Source organism: Ammospiza caudacuta, chromosome Z (genome assembly GCF_027887145.1).
Source record: "Ammospiza caudacuta isolate bAmmCau1 chromosome Z, bAmmCau1.pri, whole genome shotgun sequence".
Classification (NCBI taxonomy): Eukaryota; Metazoa; Chordata; class Aves; order Passeriformes; family Passerellidae; genus Ammospiza; species Ammospiza caudacuta.
This window is the reverse complement of record NC_080632.1, coordinates 49,722,098-49,743,454: the sequence shown is the minus strand read 5'-3', so window position 1 is coordinate 49,743,454 and position 21,357 is coordinate 49,722,098. Positions and strand designations below refer to the sequence as shown.

The 21,357-nt window shown below is 38.3% G+C and overlaps 1 protein-coding gene across 3 annotated transcripts in view; it reads left to right on the top strand.

Annotated features, from left to right (window-relative positions):
• Window positions 1–21,357, top strand: part of ZSWIM6 (zinc finger SWIM-type containing 6) — a 106,084-nt gene that overhangs the window by 42,073 nt on the left and 42,654 nt on the right. For all 3 annotated transcript variants that reach the window (XM_058823846.1, XM_058823844.1, XM_058823845.1), the window contains exon 2: window positions 17,912–18,268. In XM_058823846.1, coding sequence (XP_058679829.1) covers window positions 17,912–18,268 — 357 coding nt within the window. The remainder of the gene's footprint in view (window positions 1–17,911; window positions 18,269–21,357) is intronic.

Sequence of the window (21,357 nt, the reverse complement as noted above, 5' to 3'; positions counted from 1 at the left end):
TTTTAGACTTTTCAATTTTTTAATGTGAAGTACCAAATGGCATTACTTATTTTTCTTTTTTTATTACAGCTGCTGTAGAAATGTGTGCACTGCTACTGTTTTGGTAAACAAAGCCTAGTGGCCAGATGGCAGTAATATTTAAAAAGTCGAGTGATGTGGTTTGGGAAGCATCTAACTGGAATATGCTGTGCTTTCCAAGGTACCATAGATTTAGCACACCGTGAAAGACTTTTAAATGTGTTATCATTGTAGTGGCTTGAAAGAGCACATAGACTATTATGTAGAATACAAATAATGCTTATTAAACTTGTACTTGATTCATTCTGATAGGTGATCCAAACTGCTGTCAGACTGTGTTTACTTATACTTAAACAAATGTGCTTGTGCTCTAAATCAGTATAACTATTTCAAACCTAGTTATGCATATTTTAAGCAACTGTTAAATACTGTGGTTCAAATAATTTCTGGATTTGTGAAAACTTAAATTATTCAATATATCCATTCCTCGCCCTTACTCTGTTGCATTTTCCTGATTGAAAGGTTGAGACTTGGTACATTTGTCTAGCTGCTGTATGACTGAAGACCTGCTCTTGAGAGAAGATGATAGGCAGATCATAGATCCTTAGCGTAGCTTGCTGGTCTTTTTGTATTTTTAATATGTTGGGTAACTGTTTTCTATGATGCATTAAAGCAGTCAGCTTAGTGGTTCTGTCTGCTTTCTGAAAGTAAGTTATAGACTAGAAGGTTCTTGGCATCAATTTAGACACAGTCGGACTTACTGGGAGATAATGAATTGGATTCAGTTCTTGGTGACCCATGTATGGAAAAATGCAGTTATTGAGTTATTAAGCAGCAGATCACCTTTTCTAAGACATGAAATAAGTAGCACAAATAAATGGTGGCAGACTTCTTTCTGTCTTTTTTAAAAGTGGAATAGGTCTTCCTGCAAGGCTGCCTGTCTCTTTCCCCTCCCTTCCCCTGCTTTTGATAAGGGAAAAGTCGGCATTGTGGAACAGTTGGAGCAAGCAAGCTGCATACTCCCCGCCCCCATCCTGTCTAGACTGCCTGTTCCTCAAGCACTGCTCTTCTTTGGCGCTGACATTACTCACAGGTTGTGCTGCTCTCTCCTCCATGAGTGGCAGTGTGGGTTCTTTCCCTCTCTTTGTTAGCTAGTTCATCTTCTGCTGTGCTAGACGTCCTTCATCTGAGCTGGGTCAGTCTGCCCTGCAAACTGTTTCCATACAGACTTCTGTTTGTCAGAATGCAGCCAATAGGAAGTAGTGTTTTGGCAGCTGCAGCCCAATGCATGTGGGCCGAGGGGCACAGGCATTTCTTCAGTATAGCTGTCAGCCTGGCTGTGGCTTAGCCCACTCTGCTGTCGAGCCTTCTCACCATCATTTCTCAATGGGATGCTGTGCAATCCATGTTAGAGGAAGAAATATATCACTCTGGCCACCCCACCCTCTGCAGATGATTTTTGTGGATTATGAGTAGAAATAATAATCTGTTGCTGCAAACATTAGCAAACTGCCTCTGGTGTGTTAGAAGGTTTTTCTCTGCCCTTTGAAGTGGTAGTGACTAGTGGTGTGCAGCATCCAAAAACGTTGGACTGAGAGCCTTCCTTCCAGCAAAGCCTTTTGAGTGCTGAGGGAAAGAGCAAAACAAACTTCATAATGTCATTGAAGGCACAGGTACTTAGTGATATTGTACTAATTTTCTTTTTCTTCTTTACCCTTAAAATACAGTAAGAAGGAAAGATGTTTCAAGAAAGATGTTTTCTTACTGGACAGCTTTAGTCAGGAGCTCTGAATTCAAGATCATGTTCTCTCTTTATTAGGCTTTTTTACGTGCTTAAAGTAATCACACTAGGGAAAGAAATTGTTTAAGTAGTTTGTTTTCAGGTCAATGTACTGCTGATTTCAAAATGATCTCTGAAAGAACAACTACAAGTGGTATATAGTATAGTAGTATTTCTTTCAGCCTGGTCAGATTGTAGAGCATTTAAAAAGTATTAATTCCTTTACTTAATTAACCACCATTTCATTACAGCCATAGATCCTATGAATGAAAGTTACTTCCTATGGACAAGTTACTTTTTTTTGTTCAGCATATTTCCAGAAATTTAAAAGGTGGCTCCTTTAGCTGTCTTGTTTTTCATGGTCTAGAAGGTTTATAATTTGCATTGACCTCTCAAAACAAAATGTTCAGATGGTGACATGCTTACTCTTAAAAAGAAAATTCTTTTTCTAGCCAGTTTTATCACTGGCAGGGGTATTTGAAAATCATAGTAAATTTCCCATGCAAAAAAATATCAAATTCATTTTCTGCTGTATGAATTTTGTGTAGATTAATTAAAAAATATACATATTATTCTGTTTTAGGAGTGTCTTGGTTCTGCTTCATTATTTTGGTATTCAAATTGTTTCTCTTCGTGGGTACTGCACTGGGGATGTCTTTGTTAAATATGCATGTGGTAGAAGAAATAGATTTTTTGGTTTTTTCTGAATCTGGCATAACTTGAGAAACTGACTCTGCTCACCCTCATGTGCTTTATAAATGTCAAGGTGTGATGGTGGTCCTTCCTCATCAATAGGAGAACCATTGCCTCATCTTGTGAGGTATTGTTGGCTTCTTTGAATAGCTTACTGCTTTAGAAGGAGAAACTTTGTATATTCCAGTAGCAGCGCACAGAATGAAAATACTGTTATTACTTTGTGTAATGTCTGAAGTAAACCCAAAATGTAGAAGATTAACTGAGAATTTTCCCCTTGTTCTGTTTGCATACAAATGCTGCGTGTGTGCATATGTGTGTAAGGAGCAGATGTTGGTTCTTTACTTCTGGAGTTCCTTCCAGGTGCAGTCTTCGCTGCCATCCTTATTCTCATCAGCAGTGCATTGCAGGAACCAACCTGTGTTAGCCTCCTGATACCTTTATGCTCTCAAGCATCGGGGTTCTACAGAATTCTCGGGGCAGAGTTTGAGTTGCACATCAGAGTAGCTTTTGCATGTATTGGGTGAGTAGAAAGGCCCAGTCCATTGGAGTCCTCTTTGTCCTTATAGGAATGAAGCTCGTCTACTTTGTAAAGAAAGGAGAGTTGGGAAAGCCTTTCATGTCAGAATAATAGGCTAATTGACAATTGAATGCTCCTAGCAGAAAGGAAATGACTAGACTGAGGCTGTGCTTGGCCAGTAAGGACTGTCTCTGCTACTCCTTCCTCATCTATAGATTTATTTGTAGCTTATAACAAGGAGAATGGACTGGTTAGAATTTTGTTCCTATGAGTATCCTCTGGGTACACTTAAGTGTTGTTACAGCTCCCAAATCCTTCCAACTTCAAAATGGTCTGACAAATTCTGGAGCAAATGTCTACCTGCATAACTCTAAATGCCTAGTTGAGCTTGAGTTCAGAATAATGTAATCTCCTTTGCCTTGAATTAATGTTTGCTTTCCAACAGAGAGCAGGTTATCACTTCCTCAAAATCAGATTTAAAGTAGTATTTCCCAGAGGGCATCACTTCAGTTATGCAGAGTACATTGATTTCCTATACTTTGATTGCTTTGGAGGTATGTAATTCAAGTTGAAATCTGAGTTGGCAACCATACATGGTAATGCTACTGCCTTCTATACTAGATGGACAATCATTTTGCCACCTGGAATAGCTGTATTCGTAATCACTTTTCCCTGAATTAGTTGTAGGGGAGGATTGATGAGATTTGCTTAAGATGAGCATAATGCAGCCTAGGAGCATACTGAAGTTTTTCCTGTGGGACATGATACACCTGACATGTTGGTCCCACACTTGACTCCTAAACCCTCTAGTTTAAAAATTAGATTTTTTTTTTTTCCTCTGAGGTAGTAAACAAAATTATTTTTCCTTTTGCTCTGTAAACAAAATTATTAGTAACTGCGTGTGATGGAACTTAATGTTTCTTCTTTGAGTGTCTTTCAGTAGAAAGAACAAAATCTGTTGCAAAGGCCACTGCTCTGAGTATTCATATTCCCAGTGGAGTAGTGTGAATACGTATCTGACCAGTTGTCAAGATATGATTCCCTTTCCAGTTTCCTTCATATTGGAACAATGTAAAACTATAGCCTGGAGTGAGATCCAGGAAATAAACTAAATTATATTAGTAGTACAGGCCAGAAGACTGTCTCAACCAAGTCATGGGGGTTTTTGGTCTAGAGTAGTGCACAAGCTTCTTGTTTGCGGCTCTGTTACAAGGAACACCAGGGAGAAAACCTAATAAAAAAATTCAGTGTTTTTCAAATGGAGTAGTGCTTCTTATGAGCATGTAATATCTGAACAAACAGGCAGTGAACAGCATATAATTCTGCACATTGTGCAGTGGCATTAAATATACATATTAGTAAGGTAGCAGATGCTATAGTGCAGAATTGCCGTGTAAAATAGCAGTCTTTAGCAGCAGGGTGCTGCTCTATGTGAGACTCCTTCACATGTAATGAATAGCTAATTTCAGCTCGATAGTGCATGAGAGACCAGAGGGGATTGGGGAGGGGTAGAGTGTTCCAGCAGCCCTAACCAGATGGATGTGCTGAGATATGCTTTTAATGGTGCAACATTTCTGAGCTCTTGGGGGTAAATTCATAAAGAGGGATGCTGTCATGATTTAGCCTTAGCTGGCAACTAAGCCCCACACAGCCACAGCCACCAGCTCAATTGCTCCCTGTGGGATAGGGGAGAGAATCAAGACAGTAGAAGTGAGAAAACTTGTGAATTGAGGTGCAGACAGTTTAGGTAAAGTAAAAACCAAACACACAAGCAAAGCAAAAGAAAGAGTTCATTCACCCCTTCCCATCGGCAGGCGCATGTTCACCTACCTCCAGGAAAGTAGGACTAAATCACATGTAACTGTGTCTTGGGCAGACAAGCACCATCATTCCAAATGGCTCCTCCTTTCTTCTTCCTATCTCTTTATATACTGAGCATCATGTCATATGGGATGGGTTATCCCTGTACTCAGTGGGGGTCAGCTGTCCTGGCTGTGTCCTTTCACAGCTCCTTGTGCCCCTCAGCTTTCTTGCTGGTGGAGTGCGGTGAGGAGCAGAAAAGGCCTTGACCCTGTGTGAGCACTGCTCAGCAACAGCTAAAACATCCCTGTGTTACCAACACTGTTTCCAGTGCAAATCTGAAATAATAGCCCATGCTAGCCCAGTTCTCTTAGGAAAATTAACTGTGCCAGAACCAGCACAGATGCTCAGCGGTTTGTCTTCAGATTGAGGAATTGTTGTGGCAGAGGAACAAGTGGGCATGTGAAGTACCTATTGCAGGGGTGAGATGGTGATTGGTTTAGGTGCCTCATCAGGGATGGAAGATGTCTGCTTTTCTTTTGCTTCTTTTCCATGTGTGCAACCAGCAGATCAATTAAAATTAAGCAAACACGTACAGTAGAATTGACACTGAAAAGGTGAGCAATGAATTCCCTCATCCCTCTTTCAAAGCATATGAGTGTGCTTTTTGATCTGATTAATGTTGGTCACAGATTGAAAGATTCCACTAGCACTTGCGCAGCTCATGGGCTTTGTCTTGTGGGCAGTGAGAACTAGGAGTTTTCTTTCTGAGAAACAGGATTTTCTTGCTGAGTAAGCAGAGGCAAACAAACTGGGTATTCCAGGTTCATTGATGACATTGTTACAACTTCTCCAAGTATTTTAAAAACAGTCAGTCTAATGTTTAAATATTTAGGTAGGAAACTGTCCCCATTTAACCTCAGAATATCCACATTGCCTGTTAGGACCGAGCTAGGTCTGTGAATCTTAAATTTAGCTTTGAAGACTTGCTTGGAGAATTTAAAAAGGGAGGAGATACCATATAGGGCATATGGCACATTCTTACCTAGAGATTCAGATGACGGAGAGAAAAGACAGATTTCTAAGGAAGTTGCTGATAATGCTTGTAGCTCCTGATACCGGTCTCACTCCTTATCAGAGAGGGAAGCCTCCAGTTTGACTAAGTAAACTGGAAAAGCCAGATGTAGGAAACAGTAATCCCTGCTACATAGTCTGTCATGGTATAGTGAATGATTTATTTTAACCCTTTCTCAGCAAATGAAATAAGCTAAATCATAACTGACTTTCTGGAAGCAAAGTGCTAGTTAAACACTTCTTATCTTTCCTGTTTGTCTGAAGAGGGTATGGATGAACTTGTTTTGGGCATCATTGTAATTTTAAAATCCAGACAATCTGACACAGTATCCAGTTGTGTTCCTTCAAATTACTCTGCTCAGAGAAAGCAGGGGACATTTGCAGAAAGGGATGGGAATGTTGTTGCAGGGGATAGGATGAGAACATTCTTTCTAGATACTTCAAATTTCTCTTGAACGATTTCAAGTATGAAGAAAATAAATCTATCTGCTTTTAAGGGCCCTGACTTTTGAAGTATTTGAGTTTGTTTTGCTAAAACTGAGATACTGATACTCTTAAACTGAGTTTTCATGTTATGGTTTTTTGTCACTGTAAGAGGCCAGATATTGAATTTAACTACTCTGTTTTTGTCTCTTATTGTGATGCAGAACTACTGCAAATAATAGTAAGTCGCTCAATCCAAGTATATTGAGCAACACTGAAAAATAATTTGTAAGTAATCTATTTAAATGGACTGTGACAATACAACTTTAGGTGACAGTGGTGTTGTTTAATAATCCAGTGCCTCACTGAATTTAGTCTTACTTTAGTTTAAGCTGGAATTTAGTAATAATATCAACAACTGATGCTAGAGGCCCGATTCCTGTTCAGCTTTTCTGACAGTCTCTGTCATTACTTGGATCTGTTTCACAGTCCAAATAGACATGATCTTCTTCAAGAACTTGCAGTGATCTTCCCTTTCTTTCCCCCTCCCAATTATATTTAGGTAGGTTATGTTAAAAGTTAAGAGCATAGACAGAGAGCCTTTCATCATTGCAAAAGGTGGCCCTGTAGGCGTGAGACTTGCATGTAAAAGGATATTTAGTATCCCTACAAGAGCACTGTCTGGTTTGAGATAAGTAGAATCCACACACAACATTGAGTCACCAAATCATTCAGCAGTATTCTTAGTCTTGTGGTTTGGGTATCATGTTCATCAGGAAATCTAGCTCTTCACTACTTTAGTAGGCAACCAAAGCTAACAAAATAAGGCATTAACCACACCTCCACAAGTACACCACCTGGCAGCTTATCACAAATACTTGTAGCCTAGATAGGTTATCAGAAGCTGAGACCCAGGGAAAAACTAACACCAAGAAACTGTAGAAGTCTCATGAAAGCAGCTTGTTACTTGGCTTACTGGTAGAGACACTTGCCATCCTTTCTGTCAGTTTATTTTTACATCTTCCTGAATGGCACTATAAAAGTGAAATAAGTTGTAGTGGTGGTGTAATTTTTTTCATTTTTCTCTGTTGAAAGGTTGTCCTAAGATGTTTCTTGGCTTGTCAGTGAAAGTTAGAAATATTGTATGTTACCAGACATGCTTTTTTGGTTTTTTGTCAATCTGATATTTTATGTACTATTAAAACCTGCTCTTTAGGCTGAAATAAAATGTGAAGAATTCCAATAACTTGCTTAATAAATGACAAATTAAATTGTATTTTGCTGTATAAATTTGTTCTTCTTTCTTAGGTTGCTTTCTTTACTTTATCATGGAAGCTTTGCTATCTTGTTCAATTCTGATTTTTGTTCTTTATCCCCCTTCTTTTCCAGACTTTTCACTATCACATTGTTGATGTCTAGAAAGTTTTATGATTTTGTGACTATGGGGCATGAATTAGGAAAATAAAGGTCTTATATTGTCTTTTATTGTTTAACACTGTGCATGTTACTGGAGGCTTGAATAGCATGCATGTTAGATGCTGATTTACTATCTAGAACCTTTGATTAACAGTCAAAATAAGTGCAACTTTTTAAACTTCCAAGGGCTGCAGGTTAGAGTTAAATATTGCCAAAAAACTTCTTAGCTTTTGAAAAGAAGAAAGGTATGCCTTGCTAATTCAAGGAGAAGTAGTGTGTGGCTTTAGAGGATGCGGTAGTTTTCTCATCTTCATCTTAAAGAAAATTGCATACTAGTCTTGTGTTGTTTGAGGAGCAGCCATGTGCTCTGAATGTGCTCATGTTTGCTTAAAATGTACATAGGGCTTTCCTGTCTGCACACACCTACCCTTGCTTGTTCCAAGTCCTTGCTGTGCACACAGCTCCCAGAAATCAAAAATGCTAAGCAATTCTGGCTTGGAAACATACTTTTTTCGCTTCCTTTGAGGTAGCACACATTTCCATTTTATCAATATGACCAGATATGTCAGCAACATACACTCAAAATTTTTGCTGCCTTTGGAAATCTGTTTTTCTTCCATGAAACCTATAATTCTTCATCCTATGTCTGAGAGAGGTGGTGTGTGTCAGTATGGAGGAATACTGCCATGGCAAGACCTGCCAGTCAGCTTTTGCAATGGGGTGCACTTGCTATGGCTACTGTATATTGATTTTATTTTATTGAACAATGATTGAAATGGATTCAGTTGAGGGAAATGGATTAGGATCTGACTTAGCAACAGTATGGAAAAAGTATGAACGACAAGAACTTGATTTCGTACAGGATGTCAACTTGTGTGGGCTTAGGCTGTAAGCCAGTGTTATCAAGGATGTTCTGGTTTGTAATACAAGTGACCTTTTCTGACCTTTTCCTTAAAACACTTTTATTGTTATCACAGTAGTATTTTTTGGATTCCAGTCCTCATTTGTGACTCTACTGCAGTTGGCCCTCAAGAGCTAAAAAAAAAATGCTTTCACCAGTATTGGCTTCAGCCATGGAAGGCTGACTCACTTGTGATATTGGTGGATTTCTAGACTTCAGTTCTGGAACTCTTTCAACACTATGGTTTTCATGGCTTTTTCTCTCTTGCTTTTTCAGGAAGTACTCTCTTGTACTTCATTATATTTGCTGGAATCCTTTGTAATGGCTCTAGTGACCAGATAAAGTTACTGAATACCTTTCCCTTGTAAAATTTATAGTTCAGAATGAATTGAGCCCTTCTGAAAGCCCTACTTAGTGACTGATGTTTTCACACTTAAAAGCCTATTTTTTTGTTTTCTCCTCTGCTTTGATTATTGATAAAATAGCAGTTCAGTGAACAACCTGACTCCTGCAGTGATCATCAGTATTTCTTAAAAAAAATAAAGAATAAAACATTGTGAATGTTTGTCATTGTGAATATTTTGTATACAATTACAAAAACAGAATAATGGCCATAAAGAAAGGGTTTCTCTTACATTCTGTGAGTTTTAGTGCCATTTTTCATTTGGCAGAAGTGCATCACTGAGCTCTTTTTTCCCCCCCCCTCCCCTTTTTAAACAAAAGAAAATTATTTATTCCACAGTTAGTAGTGGAAATGGGAGTGGTAGTTTCCACTTTTAGGCAAATTACAACATTTCCTGATGGAAGGTCAGTTTAGATTCAAAATTACATTGGCTTGTGCTTTTTCATAGCCTAGATTTGAACTGAGTGCAGTCTTAAATTACTCAATCAGTTAAATGTTTTCTGTTGTTGAAACGACCTAAGTACCTTTTACTGCAGGATGTCTGTGTTTCAGACATCCTGGGCTAGGTTTTTCGAACTATAAATATGGCTGTGGAAATCCAGACACACTCTTTCCATGAAGGAGTAATTTTCTAGTATTTCAAAAATTTCTTTCAAAGTTTATATCGGTGGTTTCTGTCATCTTCCTTTTTAGGATTTTATCTACTTCCAATTAACAAATACAAATTTGATTAAGTCATTACCATGTAATGTAATGTAAGTCATTACCAGGTAAGAAAAACCCCAGTTTTTCCTGATGATTAAGCAATGAGTCAAACAGGATGTAAGTTTCAGTTTTTCGAAATTGCTTTCCTAAATCTTCTGTTGAGGTTTTTGATGTTGTGGCCTATGTTAGTCAAATTCAGTTTGTCCTCGAAAAACATGTAGACAGCTATTGCTAATGCTTTGCTGATTAGGATGGACACTAACTTTGGACAATAAAGTGAAGCTGAGATAACCTGTGTAACATAAGCAAAGAACACGTGATAGCAGCCATAAAGAATGTGGATAGGGCAGAGGAGAATTAAAAAAAAAAAAAAAAGTTGTTATACTTTGTCCTCTTTCTCCTCCTTTTAAATGAGTAGGTCTTGCTGAAGGCTTTCTTCAGTCTCAGGTAATTTAATTTCTCTTTATTTTCTTTTGGTGGGCACAGGCGATTTGTAGTTGAAGATAAACCTTAACTGTTGACATACAATACCAAAAACTTCTGCTGTTAGCAGTAAAGCAGTAAATAGTAACTTTAAAAACCAATCACATTCTGTCTATTTGACAGGCAAGGGAGTTGTTCAAAATAACTGAAAGTCTCTGAATATTTACCTTTTTGAATGCAGGAGCAGCCTACTTCTTGTTAGGCTTTAAGGATACTTTAATGAGAGGTTTAGTCTGCTCAGTTTTGTTGCTCTTAGTCATTTGCAGTCACTTTCTCATATGTGATATTTTACTTGTGCCCTAGCAAGTAATAATAGTTTCTCTCTGCACGCATGATTAAAATCCAAAGTTGTAATAAAAGCTGAAATGGTGTCATCTTGTGCAATGGATACCTTGGGCTATGAGAGGAAACTCTGCTGCATGGTGATTGAAGGAAAGATGTCAGCTTCTCCCCATCACAGCAGGAGTGAATTCCTCCTCAGAAGCTAGTAACAAGTACCTGTGCACTGATCCTGTGAGGAGTGGTTGTAGTCAGTCCTTGTTCTTAGGCACTCTCAGTGTATTCTCAGCATGCAGCTCCCTGTAGACTGTCAGCACATTCTCCTGTCTCAAGCGTTTCCCTTTGCCATAAACACAGGCCTGTGAAGTTTGAGAGCAGAGTGAAGGTTTGTTTATCAAAGTTCAAATGTAGATTAGTGGTCCCTCCTAACCTCTTGTTTCTAGCCCTCGTTATGGATAAATGTAAACTTGAGTGTGATGTTGGTGTACATTCATATTCTATTAAAATTTACCTATAAACGGTTAAGGTTACTTTAGGTAATGTAACCTTATATTACAGGTAAGGGTACATTGGGTAGGTGATCTGGACATCATGGCACATTAAAAGCTCGCACTTCTTGCAGCTTTCTTGAGTGTTTATTACCCTTTTGTTACTTTTGCCTTAATTTAAATTTATTTCCAGTTTTTATTCAGAATCAGAGTAGTTTTGATGACTGTGATTTCTGTTTTGCTGTAACAAGCTGCTGTATGACAGATCCATTCAGTTCCTCTCACCTCAGCTAGGCGAAGTCTCCCTCAAAAGTTTGAGGATTACAGTATTCCATGTGTTCTAAATTACAAAATGTTGATTTGCCCACCTTCTACAAAGAGTATGATTTCTTCACATTCTTGTTGTAAATTGCTGTCACATGATCTTTGTGTGTTATATTATTTGAAAAAATGTCATGTGTATAAATAAATCTCCTATCTGCTGGTTTCTTACACTAAACTGTACTTAGCTGTCCATCAGCTTTGGGGTTTCCAGCCTCACACTGAGATTTTTTTGTGCTCTCAGGATATGTGGTACTAAGGGAGGAGCTGTTAAACTCGTATCATAGTTGCTTTCAAACTGATGGCCTTTGAAAACAAAACAACATGGCAAAACCAGAAAACAAAACCAAAATGAAAACCAAACAACAAACCAATGAAACCGCTCGATTTGTATACCTGAGAGAGGGTGACCTGCAGCCATGGATTGCTAGCCTTGTGACTTGACAAGACTATCAGCACTGACAGTTTAGTGATTCTTGGCACTGTGTTTGGCCTTTAACAGAGGAGACTTGTCTGCTTCATCTCTGCTTCTGCTTTGTGAGCCATAAATGTCGTTTGCCACAGCATCCTAGATCACAGTCGAGCATCACTGTGCTAGAGGAAAGCTCTGTTGCTGCTGTCTAGAAAGCACCATTCTAAATACATCTCTTTTTTTTACCAAGGCTTTGCTATTTCCCTTTGTCTACAAAGCTTAATGCTTACAAACACCTCAAATAGGCTTGACTATATCTGTATAAAATGAGTTGAAGTGCAGACAACTTTCAGGTTTTGCAGAGATGTGATATGAGGCTGTGTGAGCAGTGCTGATGAGAATGCCATTCCTTGGTTTGTGTGGTGTTCCTGTGGGGTGGGTTGCAAGTTGTTTAACCACAGGGATAGCAGTGAGACCTTGAGAGGCCCTTCAGGCCATGTTCATTTGGTACATGTTTTGTTCCAGACAGCGTGAGCTGTGGCAGTCTGCATCTGTCTTAAACCAATCCATATCTGATATAGGTGTTGGGTAGTGGAAGGCATTTTCCTGTGTTACTTGCTGTTTGCACAGCCTTTCCTTCTTTTAAGGAAGAGTAATTTGGATGGATTTATGCACAGTCATCCATGACTCTTGCTTGGGCTGCAGTGATATGTGTCTGCTTTTGAGTAGCAGAGATAGGACCAAAGTTGGCTTGGAGGGTTAGTAGAGGCCTTTGTCTAACAGACGTAATTAGTTGACCATTTGTCAGACTTTGAGGTTTGGGCTGGGAGACGTAGAAGATTGGTGTTTTAAAATAAAACTGTTGAACTCAGTGCTGGGACGAATAAATCTTGTTCAAGTTACTATGGCTGCTTCTGTTGCACTGTGCATGTTTTTGGAAGTGTGCCAGTGCTAGTGAACCTTCAGGTTGTCGGTGTCCTGTGTGCATGGACTTAACGCTATTCCCATTGTCTTGCTTGCAAAAGTACTGAAATGCCAAGCCCTGATTATTAGCTTTATGAAAGGGAGTTGTGGAATCCAAGTGGTTAGTTGAGACAGATCCTCTGTTAGTGTTTGGGTGCAGAGGTAATGCCAATTTTATTATGGGTGATGTCAAAACGTAAGTTTGTCCATACCCTATGCATTGATCAGAAACAGTAAACATCTTATGTATTGTTCTTAATTTCTTTTCTAACTCCTTAATATCTTTGTATTGGCATGTTTCAAGGTATGATGGGTGAATATTTTTCATTTAAAATCATATTTTTTCTGTTTTATGAAAAGGTTGTTAAAATTAGCTTCCGGCTAAGGTGGCATGCAAAGTTTTGATTTTGTAATAATTTCAAAGTGCATTGTTGATCTGTTCTTAGAGTCAGAATGTAGGTTCCAATGTTGAGGCAGAATTGAATGTAGGGTGCTATTTTACCATTGCAAAGGAGAAACACTTCTAAAAAGACAAAATTTGAATAAGCTGAATATTGTTTAGAGTTATTCTTGTCTTGGGGAAAAAATGTAACCACTGATATAAGGATGAAAAGGTAACTGATGGGCAGGGTTGGAACCTACTTTCTAGAAGCCTTTCTGTCTATTGCCATTGGGTAGGCAAGATGAAACAGAGGTGTTTATATTTTACACAGTGATTATGTGTTTGCCAAGTAATACAGCAGTCTGGATAAATGTGAGCTGGTAGGTCTGCAAATTATTTTAAGGATTGTTAAAGACAGAGAGTACAATTCTGATAACCAGTGTAAAGTTATGTGCAGAGGAGGTGCCTGTATAGGTCTTGTGCACTGAATTACCCAGATCCCAAAACAGAAGACGTAGTTCTTCTGTTTTTTTCTCAGTAACTTAATCTGGTAGCCTCTTCTGTGAAAGTAGAACAGCTCTTGTGTGTTCCTGACCTGCAGGCAGTATGTATACTTGGGAAAAGAGTCAGTGAATCAATGTTAAGGAGAACATTCATTTCCAGATATAGCTGGTAGTATACTTCCTGATTTTAGGAGAATGTGTACATAGTGGATGAGGCATGGACAATGTTGTCAAAAGGTACATGACAGAAAGCTAATCAAGCGAACCATTTTTAAGCTTTGGGGTATTACTCTAACCCATTTCTGGTATTTTTATATTTTCTGTTAAAGATAAATAGTCAGTGGTGATCCATGCATGTGTTTCAATTAAATCCTTGATTTGCAAGTACAAACTTACTTTTTGGGGTTTTTTTTTGTTTTGTTTTGTTTTGGGTTTTTTTGTTGCTGTTGTTTGCTTGTTTGTTTTTTAGCCACTGGAATTATCGACTGAGCATGTACAGAGACATAGGCCACACCACCCCCAGCATTTTACGTGGCTACTTCTGATGGTTCTTGTTCATTTCAGTCTATATGTTTTCAAAATGTCTCTTTGGACTTGGGCCTATTAAGCATGATGCTTTTTAACACTGACATTAGAGATGAATTAAGCTCATGAGATGTCATTAATGATGTTTATTTGGTGCAGTAATTTTGTTACTTATCCTATGAGGTAGTGAGACTCAGTATTTCAAACTTTGCTTCTGGCTTGAGTAACCAAAAGCCTACCTGCTGCTGCTTCTTCACATGACACCGTTTTTTCATACTCCTTAGTGTGTTATAGTTTGAACTTGCTTTTGTTTTACTCTCAAGTGGTGGGTGTTTTTGTTATGACAGGCATATATCCTTGTGCTGGCAAGTACTACATTGTAATAGTGTGAATTTCCAATTTTCAGGTGGCTTTAAAGTCCCAGAATATTTTTGGTCAACAGAATGCTGTCTAGCAGATTTTGGCAAAAGTTGCTTTATAAAAATCACAGACTTTTAAATGCTTTCTTCGTAATGGCACTTTGGCACCGTTCCCTTCCAAAAGTATGACAGCTGCAAATGCTATTTTATTAGCTATTAAATAACACTGAGGTGTTTTTGAAGTGAGTGTCCAACAGAAGCAAAGTTGTTCTGTAAAAGAACTTTAGTTTATATGTAGTGCTTCAGCTGCTTTTCTAAACACATTTTCGCAGAGTGCAAAGTCTCTGTGCATTGGACATGTTAGCTGAGCTTGAGTTACTGATCACAAGCTGTTTTGAGAACATTAAAATGTTTCAAGCTACCACCGATAAAGGAAAAGGTGAAACGTGACTGTTCTGTAAATAGGTTCCGTAGTGAATACACTTTTCTGCCTGCAACACTTTTGTTGTCTTTAGCTAATAATGAATGAGCTCTCTAACTAAAAAGTGAAATATAATTGTTCCTGGAGTTGTTTGGAATGAATAAATATTTCTAGCAAAGGTTCTGTAACTTTGGGTAAAAGAAATTTTCCTTTGAAGGAAAGTACTTGTTTAGAGTAAGGGCTTGCAAGTTTTTGCTGGAGACCTTTTCTGCTCCTTTGGACCTGTTAGTGAAATGTCATTTTCTCCAAGTCCCCACATAGGTAATTCCTTTTGTCTTTTTCCAGGAGCATGTAACATCTTGCTTCTTGACAGGCTGTAAGTTACTGCTGGTGTACACTTCCTAGCAAAGCACAGTACATCAACTTTTTACTTGTTCCAGCCTTCCATACTTTAGTAGGAGAATATTAGATGATTAGGCTAAAAAGAATTAAAGCTATGTGTTCAGTACTCTGCAATGTTGAGGATCAGTGGTGAAAGTGTAGTTTGATTTCTGGTAGGTTCAATTACAACAGCCTTACCACTACTTCTGAGCTGAAATTTCCTGAATTCGTTTTTCTGACATGGTTAAAACTTTTTAAAGGTCATATTTATTAACAACAATTTCTTTAAAAATACAAACAGATAAAGAGGAGCCGAACAGTGTTTCATAATTAGGATACTTATCTTAGTGCGATAGTTAATACAGAGCTTCTATGTCTTTAGCCTGCAAGACCAGCAGGTGTTTAATTTGTTTAAACTCCCAATAAGTTAAGAAGGGTAGGTTAAGTAAGGTGACTGTATTAGCACTGTCATTGTTTAGACCAGTATCTGTGTTTCTTGTTTTTGATGCTTGTGACATGAATTCTTAATCAAAAGCCCCAGTGGAGAGGGACCCATGACCTGTGTTTGTATCTAAGCAGTGCAGGTATTTAAGGGCAGGCCTGCTCTTAACTGTGAATATTTCTGGAGACCTTCATGTTTCCAAGAGGGTTTTAGCTTTTTTGAATGCTTGAACAATATACTGATGAATTGAAATTGGTAATGTTGTTAGAGTAGCTGTTTTTTTTTATTATTTTGCATCAGTTTAACAGGAAAGCTTTCATTGGGCATTTTTCTACTGTATTTAATAGAAGTCCAGATATTTACAAAGAGTAGGAAGGAGTAGGGTCAGGCTCTTTCTGTGTTCAAGTGTTAGACTTTTCCTCAGTTCATGGATTATAGATGGTTTTTTTATGTATGCTGCACAAGAAAGTGGAATTAAAATTATCTCGCATGCAGTTTCTTTGGGACTGTCAATCCAACTTCCACTTACTGAGAATGAACCAGAAATAGATAGAGCTGGTTAAACTTTTACAAAGGCTTTCTTTTTGAGAGTAGGCACTTAAAGAAACACTGTGACTACTTAAAAAACAAAAGGAAAGACAGAGGAAGGAGCTCATGATGTGAGGGGCACTTCCACTCCCTTTCTCTTAACAAGGGGTGAGTGGGAGCAAGAATACTGCTTGATCCTGGTCTTGTTCATCCACTGCCTTTCTTCTCTCTGCACTTCAGCCTCGACTCCTAACTACCTGGGAAACATCCCATTGCAAAGGCAATGCTAGTGTATGCGTATGACTGTCTTCAGGGTAGAGTATGAGAGTACTGCAGTGCTGCTAACTGCATAACCTGCTCTGAAACATACAGTATAAACAAATGGAAAAAATAAAGGGTTTTCCTTTTTATTGCCTGTAAGATATAGAGTTTTTTAAAACTGGTTTGGGACAGCACATTTTGGATTAGAGCTATGTATATATTGCTTCCCCCTCTCCCCCCATGTCTAATTTTCATGTGATAATGCGTCCTGCAGTACACTTCTTTGGTATTTCAGGAATATTAGATCAATTTTTTCACATTGGGGGAGTCTGGGTTCATATTGTTTCCTTTGTAAGTATTTGTTATATAACACCTTACATGTATCTATCTCAGATTGCGTATGGATTTGCCAAATCTAGTGCTGGTGCAGCATATGAAATTCAGTTTCATTGCCCTGTGTCTGTATCTCTGAATTAATGCTTGAGCTGAAATCAATATCGTGCTTACGTAAAATCAAAAAGAAACCCCATATTCTGGTATTCAGTGATAAAGCATTGAGAGCCAAGCCTGGGCCTTCATGTTGGACAGACAGGTGGGTTTAGGTTGAATCTTCAGCATTTGAGATCTTGTGCTGCGCTGACATGTGGTGTATTTGCTGAAGGAAGCATCTTGCTTAGGATATATTGTGTCTTCTTACAATACACACAGACCTAACTCTTTTGCCTTGTGCTTTAGTATGCTGGAAAAACAGGACCAGAATGCACACTGCATATGCATCTGGAACAGTGCTTATGTGTCTCATTGAGGATTACAAGTCTGGCTTGCTGTGTATTGGTAACTGCAGCAGTTTCCATGTTCGAAATGCTGCACAAACATAGCCATTCTGCTGGATCACTTGGGTGATGGTGAGCATTAACATGAGCTCAGTGGAGGGAGAAGCGAAAGCAAGGAGGATATGTGACTTGTCAGTGAGTCAGCTGGAGTTGAGCTAGAACCTGAGTTCATGCCACTAGAGTGCACTACTTCCTTCTCACTTATTGAGAGAAAGCTTAAATTTGCTGGTACGTGCTGCAGGCTCCCTGGGGGGGGGGGGGGTTGGAAAATTGCTGCCAATTTACTGAGTAGTTTCATGTTGGTTTTGATGGGATGTTGGTCTGCTTCTGCAGCTGTCATTTACCAAATAAATAGTTCTCTTGGTGTCAAGCTTCTGTGAATGTTGTGGGTATGGCAGAGGGCATATAAACTAACTTCTTATTCCCCTTTTGATTTATTTGACGTGAAAGAGGTATGTACATAAAAAAGAATTAATCATATTTGTAATTGAAGAAAGTTCTTTGAGATGTATAATTTTTCATTAAGAAAACTTCCTTGATAATGAGATATAGTATTTTACACGTATCATTAAGTTTTCTTTTTCCCCTCCCGTACAGGTTTCCACTTGAGTGGCACAGTAACAGAGCCTGCAATGCAATCGGAGCCAGAAACTGTTTGCAATGTAGCTATCAGCTTTGATCGTTGCAAGATTACCTCAGTGACCTGTAGCTGTGGAAACAAGGACATATTTTACTGTGCCCATGTTGTGGCACTCTCTTTATACCGGATCCGCAAGCCAGATCAGGTCAAACTGCATCTTCCCATTTCAGAGACACTCTTTCAAATGAACAGAGACCAACTACAAAAATTTGTGCAGTATTTGATCACAGTACACCACACAGAAGTTTTGCCAACTGCTCAAAAATTAGCAGATGAAATCCTTTCTCAGAATTCAGAAATCAATCAAGTCCATGGTGAGTTTGATACTTGTCCTTCCTTTTGTTTCATTTCCTCATAGGTTTTGAGCTTTTTTTTGTACATTCAGGAGCGTGACCTGCCTAGTAGTCTTCTGTGCTGAATTATTCTGGTGTCTACTAAAGAGGATTCTTCTACTGAACCTTCATTTTGAGATATTTAGAAAATGGTGCTCTTTGGAATAGAGAAAAGAACTCACAAGCAATGAGCTTGATGTTTTCTGCAGTTCACTTAATAAGTGAATAACCTGCTTCATGCTTGTGTTTTCCAGCTAGTGAAAACTGAGTAGTGGTGTTCTTTGTATAGCCATATTGCTTAAAGGAACTCTTTTTATCAGCTTACCAGTGGTGTCTTGTTATTTTGTTCTTCGTACTAGTTTTCTGACACTTTGATTGTGGAATTTTGTTCTAACAACAAAACATAAAAGCAAGTAGATGTTACAGTTATTTCATTCATTAAATATAGTTCTAATAAGTTTTGGGATTTTGTTTATATATGGTGTCAGAAGAAACATAAAAACTGCATTTCACTGCTTTTTCCTGTTGGTGCTGCAGCAGTTACAGCATAGCTAAGATCTTGATCTTTCCTGCTCTCTCTGCTACACATGACTTTAATGGCTATTCTTTGCTGTGGACAACTTGTTTTTGTTAAAGTGTGCTGAGTTTGACTTGAGGCTACTTACATGGCTTTTTTGTGGACCCTGCTGAACTGAGAGTAGGTAGTTGTGGGTTTGAGGTGACCCAGCTAGTTTTATTGGAGTCCTGTGTTCCTGTAAGGTCACCTGATAGAAACGTCCTCTCGGGTGGCCAGGGCTGTAAGTATAAGGGCAACTTAGCGGGAAAGAGTAAGTTACCTAATACCTAAAAATATCTTCTTTTCTTTTTTTTTTTTCATTGCCAGGAACAGCTCTTGTGTTAAATATTTGAGGCGTGACCATTACTCAAAGAACTTGCAATACAAACAGAATCAAGATGCTTAATATTAAGATAAAGAAAACCATGTGTATGTTGTAGTGTAGGCAGAAAAAACCCAGTCGTTGTAATAAGAGGATTTATCTGCAGCTTAAACTTTCTACTTGTGCTTCTGTGACCCTAACAGGCACAGACAGGTGGTGCTGTGAGAAAGTGGATTTCAGGAGCAGTGGTCTTTTTTGGCACTGGGGGCGATGGAGATGTGGCCAGAGGCAAGGCAGTTGCTGTAGTTGTTGGGTGTAATGGTGACAGTGGAAAGGAAGTGGCATTAAAGGAGAGGCAGGACATTAAGCAGTAGAGGAACGTGCTCAGATGTTGTGAGCTGAAAGCATGTATCATATGAGAGATGCTAACAACCTGAACATTTGTGAGTTAATGGGTAAGGAAGAATTAGGGTACGGGAGTGGTACAGAAGATTCAGTCAAGGGTGATTAGAAATGGGGAAGGCAGGGATGGGGCACAAAGGACAGGCGTTATAAATGTCTGTATTAGCTGTACTAAAGCTAATGTAAGAGAAATGACAAGCTGTTACAGGCTTGATAAATGTGAAGTCTGTAAATTAGACTAATATAGGCATGTTAGTCTTTGTCAACTATTTACTGTCAGACTGTCTCATTGCTCATTATTATATTAAGTAGTTTTGGAGAAAGATTTGAGATTTCTATCATTGACAATAGCAATTAGTTTTTTTATTTCCTATTCTAAGCTGATAATCAGTTATGATATTTCAAAAAGAATTTGAGCAAATTAGTTTAAAATGATCAAAAAACCTGAAATGTTTCTTCTGTTTGTTGCTGTCTTCCTAGTAGGTGAGATTGCAGCATGTCTTTATTGACTATTTTCTACTAAAATGCCAAGAGCCAAAGTAGAAAATCCAGGAAGCATAAGAAAATGAACTGCTATTACCAAAGGAGACTGGGTTATAATAGACTTTATATAATTTCCTGCTTTTCTCTCAGACACACATAAAACCGTGGTCTGAATTATTTTGTGTTCACAATACTAAAAAATTACATCGTTCTTATAAGGAAAAAGTGAGTTTTTCTGTAGAGAAGTGTTCTTCTGAGATTCATACCATAATTCTGTTCTTCTGATCTTTAATCAAATTCCTTAGATTAAAAATAAGACACCTGACAAAAAACCTCCATGAAAAATAACCAATAAAATGTTTCTTATTCTAATATCATAGCATGATGGATGTAAGATCACCATTTACTCTATCATACCTCCTCTGCTGCAGATGTTGAGTTTGTAGCACAAAACTGTCTTGAAGACCTGTCTTGCTTTGAACAGTCTGACGTCACTGAACTGGTGTTTGAAGAGAAGTTATATTAAATTCTACTTGAAGGCATAGATAAGTGAGAAGAAATACTTGGAAAAACTTGTTTATTGAAAGTAGAGGAGACCTGGCACAGAAAAACCCGAAACAGCTTTGATTAAGAGAAATTCTGAATCTGGAGTTGTATGGGGAAATTATTTTCAATGTTGCCTAGAGGCAGTTTAATTTCAATGTTGTTCTGTATGAGACTTCCATTCTTTTATTTTTTCCCCTCTGTGAACACTGTAGTACCTCTAATTTACATATATTTTCAGTGATATGCTAGAAAAGCCAGTTCTTGAATAGTATTTATAATTGTATGTTTAAATGGTCTGGGACTTGGAAGAGCTTTCACCACAGTTGTCTTCCTTATGAGCTGGCTCATGAGAGAGATGATTAGATGAAACAACATCAGTTCTCTGCTTTAAACAGAAAGCTAATTGGATAATGTTTCACCTGAATGCTGTATTATGAAGCATTCAGTGACTGTCTTTGGACACTTTTCAGGAGATAACTGGGGGAATTAGCGAAGTAACTTATATTGACACAGGTTTATAATAACCAACCCCTTTGAGTTTCTTGGTGGACACAAGTCATGCAATATGCTTTCTTGCTTCATGACTGAGCCTCGCTGCAGGGAGAAATAAGAGGATGCTGTTAAAATCAGAAGAATATGTTGGCTAGTCGCTAACTTTTTCAGGACAGACAAGTGATTTAGTGGGAATATTTTTCTGTATTTGCCATGCTATTTTCTCTTGGTGGTGATTGTAAGAGCACTCTTCATATTTTTAGAGCACAA